This window comes from Glandiceps talaboti, chromosome 20 (assembly GCF_964340395.1).
Source record: "Glandiceps talaboti chromosome 20, keGlaTala1.1, whole genome shotgun sequence".
Lineage (NCBI taxonomy): Eukaryota > Metazoa > Hemichordata > Enteropneusta > Spengelidae > Glandiceps > Glandiceps talaboti.
Genome location: NC_135568.1, coordinates 18,097,622 through 18,111,323, shown reverse-complemented (window position 1 = coordinate 18,111,323; position 13,702 = coordinate 18,097,622). Strand labels below are relative to the sequence as shown.

Sequence of the window (13,702 nt, the reverse complement as noted above, 5' to 3'; positions counted from 1 at the left end):
GACAGAATATTATTCTTGTTCTTTCTGATTCTTGGAGGTGACTCTTTAGAAAGATAAAATTGAACCAAATTCATTGTCTGCTTGACTATCAAACAGAAAGTTCGACCCATTTTCATTCTGTTGACTTGATTGACAGACAAGCAGAACCATAAATCGACCCATTTTCGTTCTATCGGCTTGATTGATAGACAGGTAGAACCATAAATCGACCCATTTTCGTTCTGTTGACTTGATTGACAGACAGGTAGAACCATAAATCGACCCATTTTCGTTCTGTTGACTTGATTGACAGACGGGTAGAACCATAAATCGACTCATTTTCGTTCTGTCTGCTTGATTGACAGACGGGCAGAACCATAAATCGACCCATTTTCGTTTTGTCGACTTGATTAACAGACAGACGGGTAGACTCCATAAATCGACCCGTTTTCGTTTTGTCGACTTGATTAACAGACAGACGGGCAGAACCATAAATCGACCCATTTTCGTTCTGTCGGCTTGATTGACAGACGGGTAGAACCATAAATCGACACATTTTCGTTTGTTCTCATTGGATTGGGAAGAGACATATGGAAAGTCTACCTTCTGTCTGCTTGTTTGGATTTAATGACAATGAGACAACGAAAAATCAAACCAAATAATCAAGCAGACAGAAAAGTCGGTGCATTTTTCGATATGTCTGCTTGGGATTGGGAAGAGACGGGGGGGGGGTGTTAGATCTTCTTTCTGTCTGCTTGTTCGGGTTGATTGTCAACGAGACAGAACGGGAAAAAAATGGTACAAGTTCTTTTTGTCGACTTGATTGAGCTTTTAACTCTTGTCACTATTAATATTCGCAGTCAAGCATTATTTGTGAATTTGCGACCCCGTTAATGAAATAAGTGACACCGACACAGGGTTGGGATAAACGAGGTGGGTGTAACCTCAAACAGGCGTCGTAACAACCTGTCTCCAGATGCCAATCGCACGATCGAGAAGCATCTGGAGGAGGATGCGTGGTACCTGAATGAGGCCGTCACGTACAGAAGCCCACATGGCGTCGTGGCGGCCTATCCGCCGAGGGTCAAGGTCTTTATGACCCTGACATGATAGGGCAGCGTGGTACCACTGTGGAACCCACATGCACTGTAGTGACAACCCCCTTTCTTTATTATAATCAAGCCATAGTAAAATTGACAGAATGAACTCAAAGGAGAGGGTGGGTGGGAGCAAAGTGATGTGCTCGTGCTAGCTGCCAGAACAGAATGAATGAGGTAGCAGTATATTAAGTGATAGACAACAGAAGGTCATAGGTCTGGGAATGCTAGTGTTGTGCAATCCTCTTGAGAAATGCTGACAGGGATGGTGGAGGAAGAGCAGAAAGGTCACTGCTTCATTAACCCTGATTATGTATAAATACATAATCAGTCATTAAAATAAATGATGTTTGTAGCTTACTTTTTGGGTTGCGTTGGGGAGAGGTGAGAGTTTGACCAAAGATATCTTCTTCTTCCTCCATAACTGGCCACCTTCAACATGTTGAAGATTTTGCCAGTGAGTGCGCAGCAAAGATGAGGATGGTGAATTAAAGCAGTACTGATTCAAAGTAAATAAATAAATAAATAATAAATAAATAAAATAAAATAAATAAAAAGTTAATGTACATTTAGATGTCCAAGTGTGATATCAGCCTACAAAAAAATTGAATGCGATTGGCTCATTTTCCCCCACTAGAGTATAGATGGGAATGGTGTTTCAGTCATTTAGGGTCTTTACAAACATTTATATACTGGAAACAATTGATGTTTTTACCACTTGACATGATCAGATAGTACTGTTCGCGAAGTTGAAATAGCCACCAAGCGTGTGCCGAGGGTTGTGGGATATATAATCAATTGCCGTCATGCAGTCCAACTTCCGTCAAGCAAAAAGAGAGTTTTATCCTGCAACTTAAATATTATCACTCGAAAATAAAGTTTGGTCTACAAGAATAAAAAAAATCGTTTCGCAAATTAATTTTCTGCTCTGTAAAAAGAAATGTGTTGTCACAGAAATTGTAGTTTTTTGCTTTGATATTTGTATATTGACCCAAGAAATTAATGTCTTGTCATATGAAATAAGTTTTATCCTTTTATTAAATATAGATTTTCGTCCATAAACACGTAAATTTAAGGGACTGCATAATTTTTACACTTTTAAAATAAATCTGTTCTTAGACCAGTTGAGTAGATAGTGAACATTGCTAGGTATACACAATCTATATCTGATCTATGTAAAACGCGATACGGTATTTTACTGGTTGAAAATAGGGTATGGCATCGTTTCTATCGACGGTTGCTAGAATTATCCAATGATGTCGGCTTTAAAAAAGGACACTCAAGACATACGTGACTGGATACTGTAAGATACGTCGTGCCATTCCGCCCTCACCGGCCTCCTGTCACGCAAACGATAGGAACATGAGGAAGGGTCAAATTCGATACAATGTGTGAGTGGTTGACCGATGTGTGAGGGCGCCCCGTCATGGCGTACCTAAGTTACAGACTAACGTAACGCGACTGGACTCCGTGACTGGTGGTGTCTCAGTATGGCTGATACTACGCAAGTCCGCGAACAACATCGTTTTGATGTTGACAAACTTCATCGCTACCTTATTGATAATGTACCCGAGTTTCCAAAGACCAATGATACGTTTGCTGTCCGTCAGTACAGGTAATGCGTCCTTGTTATTTGCAATATTGAGTTATACTCCCGTAGCTAGCAGTGGGTCTATCGATCGTCGAGTCCAAACCCCGGGTCCGAACGACGCTCCGATGCGATCCCTGTACTGGGTCATGTGCATGGGTTGCCTCGATATTTACTGTATTCGCCGGCTCGATTACCATGTTAGTATAGAAGGCAGCCATGTCGTCACTTGTTTAATGGTGTAAATTTGAATTTAAGGATTGAAATCATGGAAATTCGTACGTGTGTGTTTTCACCTTTTGAACTTTAACCTTCCAGCAAAGTCCGATAGCCTACCGGGGTATGTGTATTTATAGCCTACCGGGGTACGGGTATGTGTATTTATTAAAAGTTGGCGAGGACAATTATGATATTCAAGCATTTCAGAGTAAACGCAAACAAATCTGTCAGAAATGGTTGTCGACTCTTCTAACGTTGGGTATAGACATACAATAAATTCAATATATTAAGAGTGTACACTTTACTTTCAGCAACCCCCCCTTCCCCAAGATTTTAAATGCATATCAAATTTTCTCCAGATAGGAAGGGTTATAAAAAAGGTTCACTTTTCAGGGGGAGGGAGGCATGACATAACATGAATTGTTAATATTTAAGGTACAATTGGTGGAATGTTCACCCTTGAATTGTTAATATTTATGGTACAATTGGTGAAGTGTTCACCCTTGTCTAAGTACTTCTATAAGATCTGTAATACCTTCAAACATACATCATATTAATTATTTGCCAATACATGCAGCATAACCTGGAATCAAGAATCACAAACCCAATTTATGTTTTCATTTACTTTTTTCTACATTTTCTACATGTTTGTACTCCTAGTACTTTATTTATGTATACTTATACCATTACTTGTAATTGACTGAACTAAGACTTGGTGCTAGGGTATATAACTTATAAACCATCCGATGAAGTAATGATTCTGAATAAAATAATAGTAAATTGAAGGTGTTCTAATTTCATGTTTACAAGTGAACTCAGTTTGTATCATCAAGTTACACTCACACAACAGTACCATGTCATATTCCTTATTGAAAACAAATCCCGTCCTTTTCAGTAAGTTTAAGATAATGCTAAGGCCAAATAAAAAAAAATAGTTTGGTTCCGGTTACCTGACCCCACCTAGTTTTTCACGCCGACCCTAAACTTTTTTCTTTTTTTTTTACATATTTGAGAAAAATGATAATAAAATCGCAGAAACTTACATCAACATAAAAATACAATATAAAACTATTCTTCCAATCTGTAATGGCTGCAGGAAGAAATAAACAACACAGAGACCTTTTGGAAAACAATGCAAAACCTGAACTAGACACTCACACATGAAAAAAATATATAATGAAATGAAATAAAAAATCTACCTACCCGACCTACATTTGTATTTAAAAATTGCATGTAATCGGAACCACACAATTTTGTTTACACCTACATTGTAATGTAACATATTGTAATGCAGGGGTTAAAACTTCTTGTCAAAAGTCACAAGATTAGGACTAGGGGAAATTAAAATCCACTGGTCCTGCTTGGAAATCTACTAGTCCTCATTTAGTTTCTTATAAAGTCTGTTTACATACATGTAAATTACCATACATACATATATAAATAAATAAATAAATACATACATGTACATACATACATACATACATACATACATACATACATACATACATGCATACATGTGCATACATGTACATACATACATACATACATACATGCATTCATACATACATACATACATACATACATACATACATACATACATACATACACATGTACACACACACACACACATACATACATACATACATACATACATACATACATACATACATACATACATACATACATACATACATACATTACATACATACATACATACATACATACATACTTGCATGTAACAGGATTCTCCACAAATTTGAAAAGTAGAGGGTCCGGCTCATTTCAATAATAAATTGAATATAGGACTACAATGGCTCTGCAATGGCTCATACAGGTACCAGTAAATGGGGAAAAGAGTCTAAAGAATTTACTTCAGTTTGAATGATGTTAACAGAATTGGTAATATCATAATTTATCATGTACAAGGTTCAGGAATATGATTGATTGGTTACACAAATGTGAGCTCATTTAACTCCAGCAGAACAAAATTCTAACAACTAAATACTTGTACATGTTATCGCTCACTGAATAACCTTTGACCTATTCATCTGGAATGCATTTACATAAACATGACATCTCAACAAAAAAATTAGAACATATGGAGGGCATTATTTTCCATGATGTTTACGTCAATTTTTGGAAACTGCCAAAAGTTTGTCCTCTGAGTTAGGGTGACAGGATTCCAGTCATGAAACAGAGTCACACCTGCTAGATTGTTATTTATCTTCAGAAATGACGCACTTGGACTAATATCCCAAAACGTTTTGTTCTTGAACAAGCAGTTGTAACTTCATTTAGCCAAGCCATTTTCATTCTTGTCCTAAACATATTGCAGTAGTATCAATTACTACCCTGCACATTTTAACACCAAAATTGATTTTGCCTTGGCTCGAACTACAGGTCATAATAGATTCATGACATTTTCGACCACCAATTGTGTTACAGGTCCAAGCACATGCTGGTAGGCACAAGAAGAGTAATAAAAATGATAGATTTTGATGAAAATAGCAGTTTTATAAGTCTCGTGATCTCGAGTAGAGTGAGATCTTGTGCATGGCATGTAGCAATTTTGTAGTGTCAATGACGTGACCCTCGTAGCTTAACCTATATTCATATGTTGCAACCATGAAATAAATGTTGAGTATGAATAACATTGTCAACATTTACTTATTTTTTCACTTAAATTTCATGACAGACAATCCTCACAGTTTATAATGTGCCTGAAAGTAAAAATTTATTACATTTATAGCAAAAAAGTTGACAAATATGTCACCCATGGTATTTTTATAAATGTACAACCCCTGAGATCCTTTCATTTCTTTTGAGAGTTCACTTCAATATACAATATTGCAATTTGAAACCATAAAAAAAAATCACACATTATGCACGCTATACATCTTTTCAGTTCGTCTTTTCAATTCGTCAACTAGGGAAAGTGATTGCCAAATTGCAATTTTATTCAACTTCACCGACATCTCTTGATCTGACTTGACAAGATAATGTAATAAATCCCAGAAAGAATGTCAATCAATCAATCAATCAATCAGTCAGTCAATCAATCAATCAACACAGTGTAACTTTCAGTCGTGACAATGTTAAGTCAGCCATGTGAGATTTTGTGTTCATTTTGCTCGTCATTGCCGTACCGTGCATAGAACACATTTGTAAACATGTACGTAATGTATAATAACACTTGGTTAGTATGTACAGATAAACATTAGTTCTGTTGTTTACAGTTCCTACCAATACAATGATACAGTGAACAGCTGGCCTACAAATTGAAATATTAATTCTGTGGTTTTTTTTGCAGTTCCGGCCAATCAAATCCAACATTTTACCTGGAGAAGGGAGGCAAAGAGTTTGTATTACGGAAGAAGCCACCAGGCAAACTTCTGAGGGGAGCACATCAGGTAAAAATTTAAAACTCAAAAAATACTGGACAGATCGGTGGGAACATTCTTAGGAGTGTTTAGATTAAGAATTGTTCATGACGTGAGGATCCAATTAGAGCTAGAATGTGTGTCTCTTTTTTTGTCAAAATTCTATCATCACAAAACTACTTGGCAAATTGGGCTAAAATTCTCTGGAAATGCATCTTGAGATGTGTAGATGAAGGTGTATTCACAACATGATGATCCCATTGATGATGTGCAAATTAGGTCTAAAAATCTCAATTTTGGTCAAGAACTTAGTGGAAATGTTTCTTAAGGTGTTATTCTGCAGTTATTGTTCAAAACGTTTTGACACAACTACCCCTAGCAACTATGACCATGCCCTTAGCAACAGTGAAATGATCATGCATATTACAAAGATAATACCAGGGATGGGTAAATGAATGAAGATTCAAAACATGTATGCAAACATGCCTAGCAACTACCATGCCCATAGCAACAACCAAATGATGTATATTGCAAAGATGAAACTTGGGATGGGTAGGTAAATGAATAACAATTCCATGCAATGGAAAAGTAAAAAAAACAACACCATTGGCACTTTTATCACAACAGCTTCAGATGTAATTAATGTATTTATCATACTCATCTCCAATTATCAGTACACCATGTGTAATCAGGATTTTAATTCATTGAATGTTTGCTTAGATTGACAGAGAATACAGGATTTTAATTCATTGAATGTTTGCTTAGATCAACAGAGAGTACAGGATTTTAATTCACTGAGTGTTTGCTTAGATCAACAGAGAGTACAGGATTTTAATTCACTGAGTGTTTGCTTAGATCGACAGAGAGTACAGGATTTTAATTCACTGAGTGTTTGCTTAGATCGACAGAGAGTACAGGATTTTAATTCATTGAATGTTTGCTTAGATCGACAGAGAGTACAGGATTTTAATTCACTGAGTGTTTGCTTAGATCGACAGAGAGAACAGGATTTTAATTCATTGAATGTTTGGTTAGATCGACAGAGAGTACAGGATTTTAATTCACTGAGTGTTTGCTTAGATCGACAAAGAGTACAGGATTTTAATTCATTGAATGTTTGCTTAGATCAACAGAGAGTACAGGATTTTAATTCACTGAGTGTTTGCTTAGATCGACAGAGAGTACAGGATTTTAATTCATTGAATGTTTGCTTAGATTGACAGAGAATACAGGATTTTAATTCATTGAATGTTTGCTTAGATCAACAGAGAGTACAGGATTTTAATTCACTGAGTGTTTGCTTAGATCAACAGAGAGTACAGGATTTTAATTCACTGAGTGTTTGCTTAGATCGACAGAGAGTACAGGATTTTAATTCATTGAGTGTTTGCTTAGATCGACAGAGAGTACAGGATTTTAATTCATTGAATGTTTGCTTAGATCGACAGAGAGTACAGGATTTTAATTCACTGAGTGTTTGCTTAGATCGACAGAGAGAACAGGATTTTAATTCATTGAATGTTTGGTTAGATCGACAGAGAGTACAGGATTTTAATTCACTGAGTGTTTGCTTAGATCGACAAAGAGTACAGGATTTTAATTCATTGAATGTTTGCTTAGATCAACAGAGAGTACAGGATTTTAATTCACTGAGTGTTTGCTTAGATCGACAGAGAGTACAGGATTTTAATTCATTGAATGTTTTGCTTAGATCGACAGAGAGTACAGGATTTTAATTCACTGAGTGTTTGCTTAGATCGACAGAGAGTACAGGATTTTAATTCACTGAGTGTTTGCTTAGATCGACAGAGAGTACAGGATTTTAATTCATTGAATGTTTGCTTAGATCGACAGAGAGTACAGGATTTTAATTCATTGAATGTTTGCTTAGATCGACAGAGAGTACAGGATTTTAATTCATTGAATATTTGCTCAGATCGACAGAGAATACGGGATTTTAATTCATTGAATGTTTGCTCAGATCGACAGAGAATACAGGATTTTAATTCATTGAATGTTTGCTTAGATCGACAGAGAGTACAGGATTTTAATTCATTGAATGTTTGCTTAGATCGACAGAGAGTACAGGATTTTAATTCATTGAATATTTGCTCAGATCGACAGAGAATACAGGATTCAGAATGCCCTCTACAGTGTTGGCTATCCTGTACCAAGACAGTATCTATATTGTACTGATGTTTCCATCATTGGAACAGAGTTCTATCTCATGGAACATGTCACTGTAAGTTCTGTTGTACAAGTACCTCAATCTGTATTGGTACAGACTTCTATTTTATAGGGCTTCTATTATTGGTATGTGTGCTTCTGTTATTGGTACAGAGTTCTATATGTATTATACAATGGATTCTATTATTGGTTCAGAATTCTATGGTACAGGACTCTATTATTGGTAGAGATTTATATTGACAATGCACAGGGGTTTCTATTGTTACAGAATTCTATTGTACAGGGGCTTCTATTATCAGTACACAGTTCTAATGTACAGGGGCTTCTATTATTAGCACACAGTTCTAATGTACAGGCGCTTCTATTATTAGTGCAGAATTCTATTGTACAGGGGCTTCTATTATTAGTACACAGTTCTAATGTACAGGGGCTTCTATTATCAGTACACAGTTCTAATGTACAGGGGCTTCTATTATCAGTACACAGTTCTAATGTACAGGGGCTTCTATTATCAGTACACAGTTCTAATGTACAGGGGCTTCTATTATTAGTACACAGTTCTAATGTACAGGGGCTTCTATTATTAGTACACAGTTCTAATGTACAAGGTCTTCTATTATTAGCACAAAGTTCTAATGTACAGGGGCTTCTATTATTAGTACATAGTTCTAATGTACAGGGGCTTCTATTATTAGTACACAGTTCTCTTGTCAATATGCATATTATTTATACACATTATATTATAATATGTATATACATGTATGTTCTGACAGGTGCAATCCAGTGGGACCGTAGGAATGACCCATGTGTCCCTGTCTGTCTGTCTGTCTGTCTGTCTGTCTGTCAGTGTCTGTCTGTCTCATGTGGACAGTCATATTTCACAAACCAACCACTCAAACCTGGCATAAAAATCATACACTTTTGGGTAAAAATGCAAGTCATTTTATTTTGAATTGTTGCTTTGTGATAGAAATGCATACTTTGTCTCTTACAATAAGAAATATGAATATGTCATCTATCAATAATATATATGTAATAAAAAAATAATGTGTGATCATTAATATTGCATTATTTATATTTTTGGCCTATTTTGATAGGGGCGTATCTTTAGAGATGTAATGTTACCAGAATGTACTCCTGCAGAACGCAATGCATTGTTTAGAGCTCTCAATGATGTCCATGCTAAACTACATCAAATAAACTACAAGGCTCTAGGATTGGAAAACTATGGCAAAGTTGGAAATTATTGTCAAAGACAGGTATGTCCATATGACTATATTGATCACATCATAAACTGAACACGCTCAATGTACCACCATACTTACAACAATAGATATTAGATTACCTCACCTGACTCAGTAGTGTTACCTGCCGGATAAAAGTACCAAATTTGGCGTGAATGTTCCTAAGGACCTGCTGATTGATTTTAGAAGGGGAGCCGTCCACCTGTTTTGGTCATGATAACTTTCAATTACATACTAACACAACTTTCAAATTGGTGGGAGCTCATAAAGCATGCCTTAGGTAGAATCAATACTGCATGTACATATTACAGGAGATGGGTGGAAAAATAGTCTTAGTATGACCCACACAATATTATATCGATATCTAAGAAATGTCTTCCATACTTTAAGATACGAAAAAATCCCAACTTTGACGTTTTACAGTCCACCAATTTCAAAAACAAAAAGTACTGTTTGTTTTGTAGATTGCCATATAGGTAAGACCAAGGCAAAAGTATGAAGTTAAAATGTCTATTGCCATATAGGTAAGACCAAGGCAAAAGTATCAAGTTAAAATTAAAACCAACGGCAATAACCAAAAGGCTGGTACACAAAGGCAACAGCCAGAAGGCTGTAATAGATAAATTGCCTGAAAATCTACAAATACACACTAAAACCAAATAAATAAAAATTCCCAGAAAGTTGCTATAAAAGAAAGGATCTGCCAATTACAACTCCAATTACAAAAAAAAATAAAAAAATTTTCCCATCCTCAAACTAAAGCATACTTATACAGTAAGACTTCGCATGTTAAAAGGAAAGTTGTCATATCAAGTACTTTCCTGACATTTCTTATAACCCCCCCCCCCCCACTCCCAACATATTGATACTGAATTGTGTCAAAGTTCAATATTGTTACCATACTTTGTACATGTACATTTATTTGTTGTATGTAAAGGGGGGAGGGGGTGTATTCAATGAAGACTTGTTGCTATCACATGTATTTTTATTCTTCTTGAAATATTAGGTGTCAACTTGGAGTAAGCAGTATCGAGCCTCCATAACATCGGACATTGAATCAATGAATAAATTGATGGACTTGCTCCCCAAAGCTTTCCCAAAAGAAGCAGAACCAACTAGTATCATCCATGGTGACTTTAAAATGGACAATGTTATCTTTCACCCTACTAAGGTAAATAAGTTGGAATTTGGTTTCAGTATATGTACGTGTATGTCAGTTCTAGCTACAATTTTAAGTCAGCTCTTGGTTAGCTAACACAGACAGTGGCAAGTCAGCTATTGGCTAGCTAATACAGAATGTGACAAGTCAGCTATTGGCTAGCTAACACAGAATGTGACAAGTCTGCTATTGGCTAGCTAACACAGACTGTGACAAGTCTGCTATTGGCTAGCTAACACAGACAGTGGCAAATCAGCTATTGGCTAGCTAATACAAAATGTGACAAGTCAGCTATTGGTTAGCTAACACAGACAGTTGCATTTAGCTATTGGCTAGTGGCAAGTCAACTATTGATTAGCTAATACGGACCGTGGCAAGTCAGCTAGTGGCAAGCTAACACAGACTGTGATGAGTCTACTATTGGCTAGCTAACACAGACAGTGGCAAGTCAGCTATTAATTGGTAAGTGGCAAGTCAGCTATTAGCTCGTGGCAAATCAGCTATTGGCTAGTCGTAAAGTTTACAATAGTATTACATGTATACTAGGCAGTTATACAGTGCTTGGGAAGCTAAACATGCCTATGTAACTGCAAAATGTTTTTAGCTCACTTAAGCTTTAAAATTGTGTCACGTTTCATGATTGGTCAGTAATATACAAGTTATCGTTTTTTGTCCAATAGTAGCATTCAAGACAAAATAATGCATTACGATAAACTCATGTTTTCTTAGCCTGAATCCGTGGTGGTGGCTACGTGATCATGTGACGATCCGGGCCTCTTGCATTGTTTTTAAAGTAAAAGAAGATAGGAGAGTCGGCTACGACAAGAAATAAATATGTTACACAAGAAACTGTCACAGAAGAAAGAATAACGGACCGGAAGAAAGTAAAATAGGGGAAGGGGACTCCGAACATCGTCAACATTATATCAAGTGTATGGTATTTTGTTTACTACTAGTCCTGCTTGCAGACAGTGCATGTGTATCGCTCAACACCGAGAGAAGGAAGGGAAAACTTGCTCCGTATGCAAGCAGGACTATTCTTTTCTCAGAAAAAAACAACTAAGGGTTGTTAAATCTTCCAAGGCTGGTTCAAACTTGATTATTTTGTGTATTGTTAAAACCAATTACATGACTGTTTGTCAAAGTTAGAGACCCTGTTACCAGGGTTAGATTTTGTAGAGAAGCAATCAGCGATATGCTCCGGGTTGATAATTGTTGACCCTTCTTGTAAGGCATTTCGATACCAACAATTTTGGGTTTCTTCATAAGTCGCCGTTTATGTTTATTAAAACATCATTCCCATGTTTGCTGGTAGATTGATTTGTTTTCCCTGGTCGTCTTTTGTAAGTCCCAATGCTATGTAATTGTCTCTTGGACTGAATGTTATATTATCAACCATTGAATATAGTGTGATTGGTGTCCGATTTTTGAGAATATCTCTGTTTAATATTGTACTCCATTATTGGAACAATCGTGTTTGTTCATGATGAATTGCCCCTTGTTTTGAAAGATATGTCAGCAACTAAGAACTTGAGTCTAACAACCCCCATAGTTAGTTATCCTGTAAACAATGTACCATACACATACACTTGATATAATGTTGACGATGTTCAGAGTCCCCTACCACTTTATTACTAGTTCCCTTCCCCTTTTATCAAGTAAAGTATGAATATACTACCGGTATCTGTTGATAAACAGACCAAATGAATGTATGACACATTTCATTTCATAAGTCCTGGCTACAATTCAAAGAAGCTTGACGTGTGGTTATACTTTACTAGCAATTTTTGACATTTACTAAAAAAAATTGAACCCAATTAGTAAATTTATTACCAGTTTTCAAAAGCCATGCAGAGGAAACCCAGATTGTCTAGCTAACACTGACAGTAGCAAGTTAGCTATTGGCTAGTAGCAAGTCAGCTATTGGCTAGTGGCAAGTCAGCTATTGGCTAGCTAACATAGACTGTGGCAAATCAGCTATTGGCTAGCTATCACAGACTGTGGCAAGTCTGCTATTGTCTAGCTAACACAGACAGTGGCAAATCAGCTATTGGCTAGCTAATATAGACTGTGGCAGGTCGGCAATTGGCTGGCTAACACAGACAGTGGCAAGTCAGCTATTGGCTAAGCTTACACAGACAGTGGCAAATCAGCTATTGGCTAAGCTAACACAGACAGTGGCATGTCAGCTATTGGCTAGCTAACACAGACCATGGCAAGTCAGCTATTGGCAAGCTAACATAGACAGTGGCAAATCAGCTATTGGCTAGCTAACATAGACAGTGGCAAATCAGCTATTGGCTAGCTAATATAGACTGTGGCAGGTCAGCTATTGGCTGGCTAACACAGACAGTGACAAGTCAGCTATTGGCTAAGCTAACACAGACAGTGACAAGTCAGCTATTGGCTAAGCTTACACAGACTGTGGCAAGTCAGCTATTGGCTAAGCTAACACAGACAGTGGCATGTCAGCTATTGGCTAAGCTAACACAGACAGTGGCATGTCAGCTATTGGCTGGCTAACACAGACTGTGGCAAGTCAGCTATTGGCTGGCTAACACAGACTGTGACAAGTCAGCTATTGGCTAGCTATCACAGAACGTGACAAGTCAGCTATTGGCTAGTGGCAAGTCAACTATTGGCTAGTGGCAAGTCAGCTATTGGCTAGCTTTCACAGACTGTGACGAGTCTACTATTGGCTAGCTAACACAGACAGTGGCAAATCAGCTATTGGCTAGCTAACACAGACAGTGGCAAATCAGCTATTGGTTAGCTATCACTGACCATGACAAGTCTGCTATTAGCTAGCTATCACAGACTGTGACAAGTCTGCCATTGGCTAGCTAACA

The 13,702-nt window shown here is 37.0% G+C and overlaps 1 protein-coding gene across 2 annotated transcripts in view; it reads left to right on the top strand.

Moving 5' to 3' along the window:
• Window positions 1-2,509: 2,509 nt before the first annotated feature.
• The window catches only part of LOC144450766 (acyl-CoA dehydrogenase family member 11-like), a 40,676-nt gene continuing 29,483 nt past the window's right edge, over window positions 2,510-13,702 (top strand). For both annotated transcript variants that reach the window (XM_078141478.1, XM_078141477.1), the window contains exons 1-5: window positions 2,510-2,691; window positions 6,194-6,293; window positions 8,380-8,505; window positions 9,548-9,709; window positions 10,701-10,865. In XM_078141478.1, the coding sequence (XP_077997604.1) occupies window positions 2,567-2,691; window positions 6,194-6,293; window positions 8,380-8,505; window positions 9,548-9,709; window positions 10,701-10,865 (678 nt within the window). In that variant the 5' untranslated portion in view covers window positions 2,510-2,566. The remainder of the gene's footprint in view (window positions 2,692-6,193; window positions 6,294-8,379; window positions 8,506-9,547; window positions 9,710-10,700; window positions 10,866-13,702) is intronic.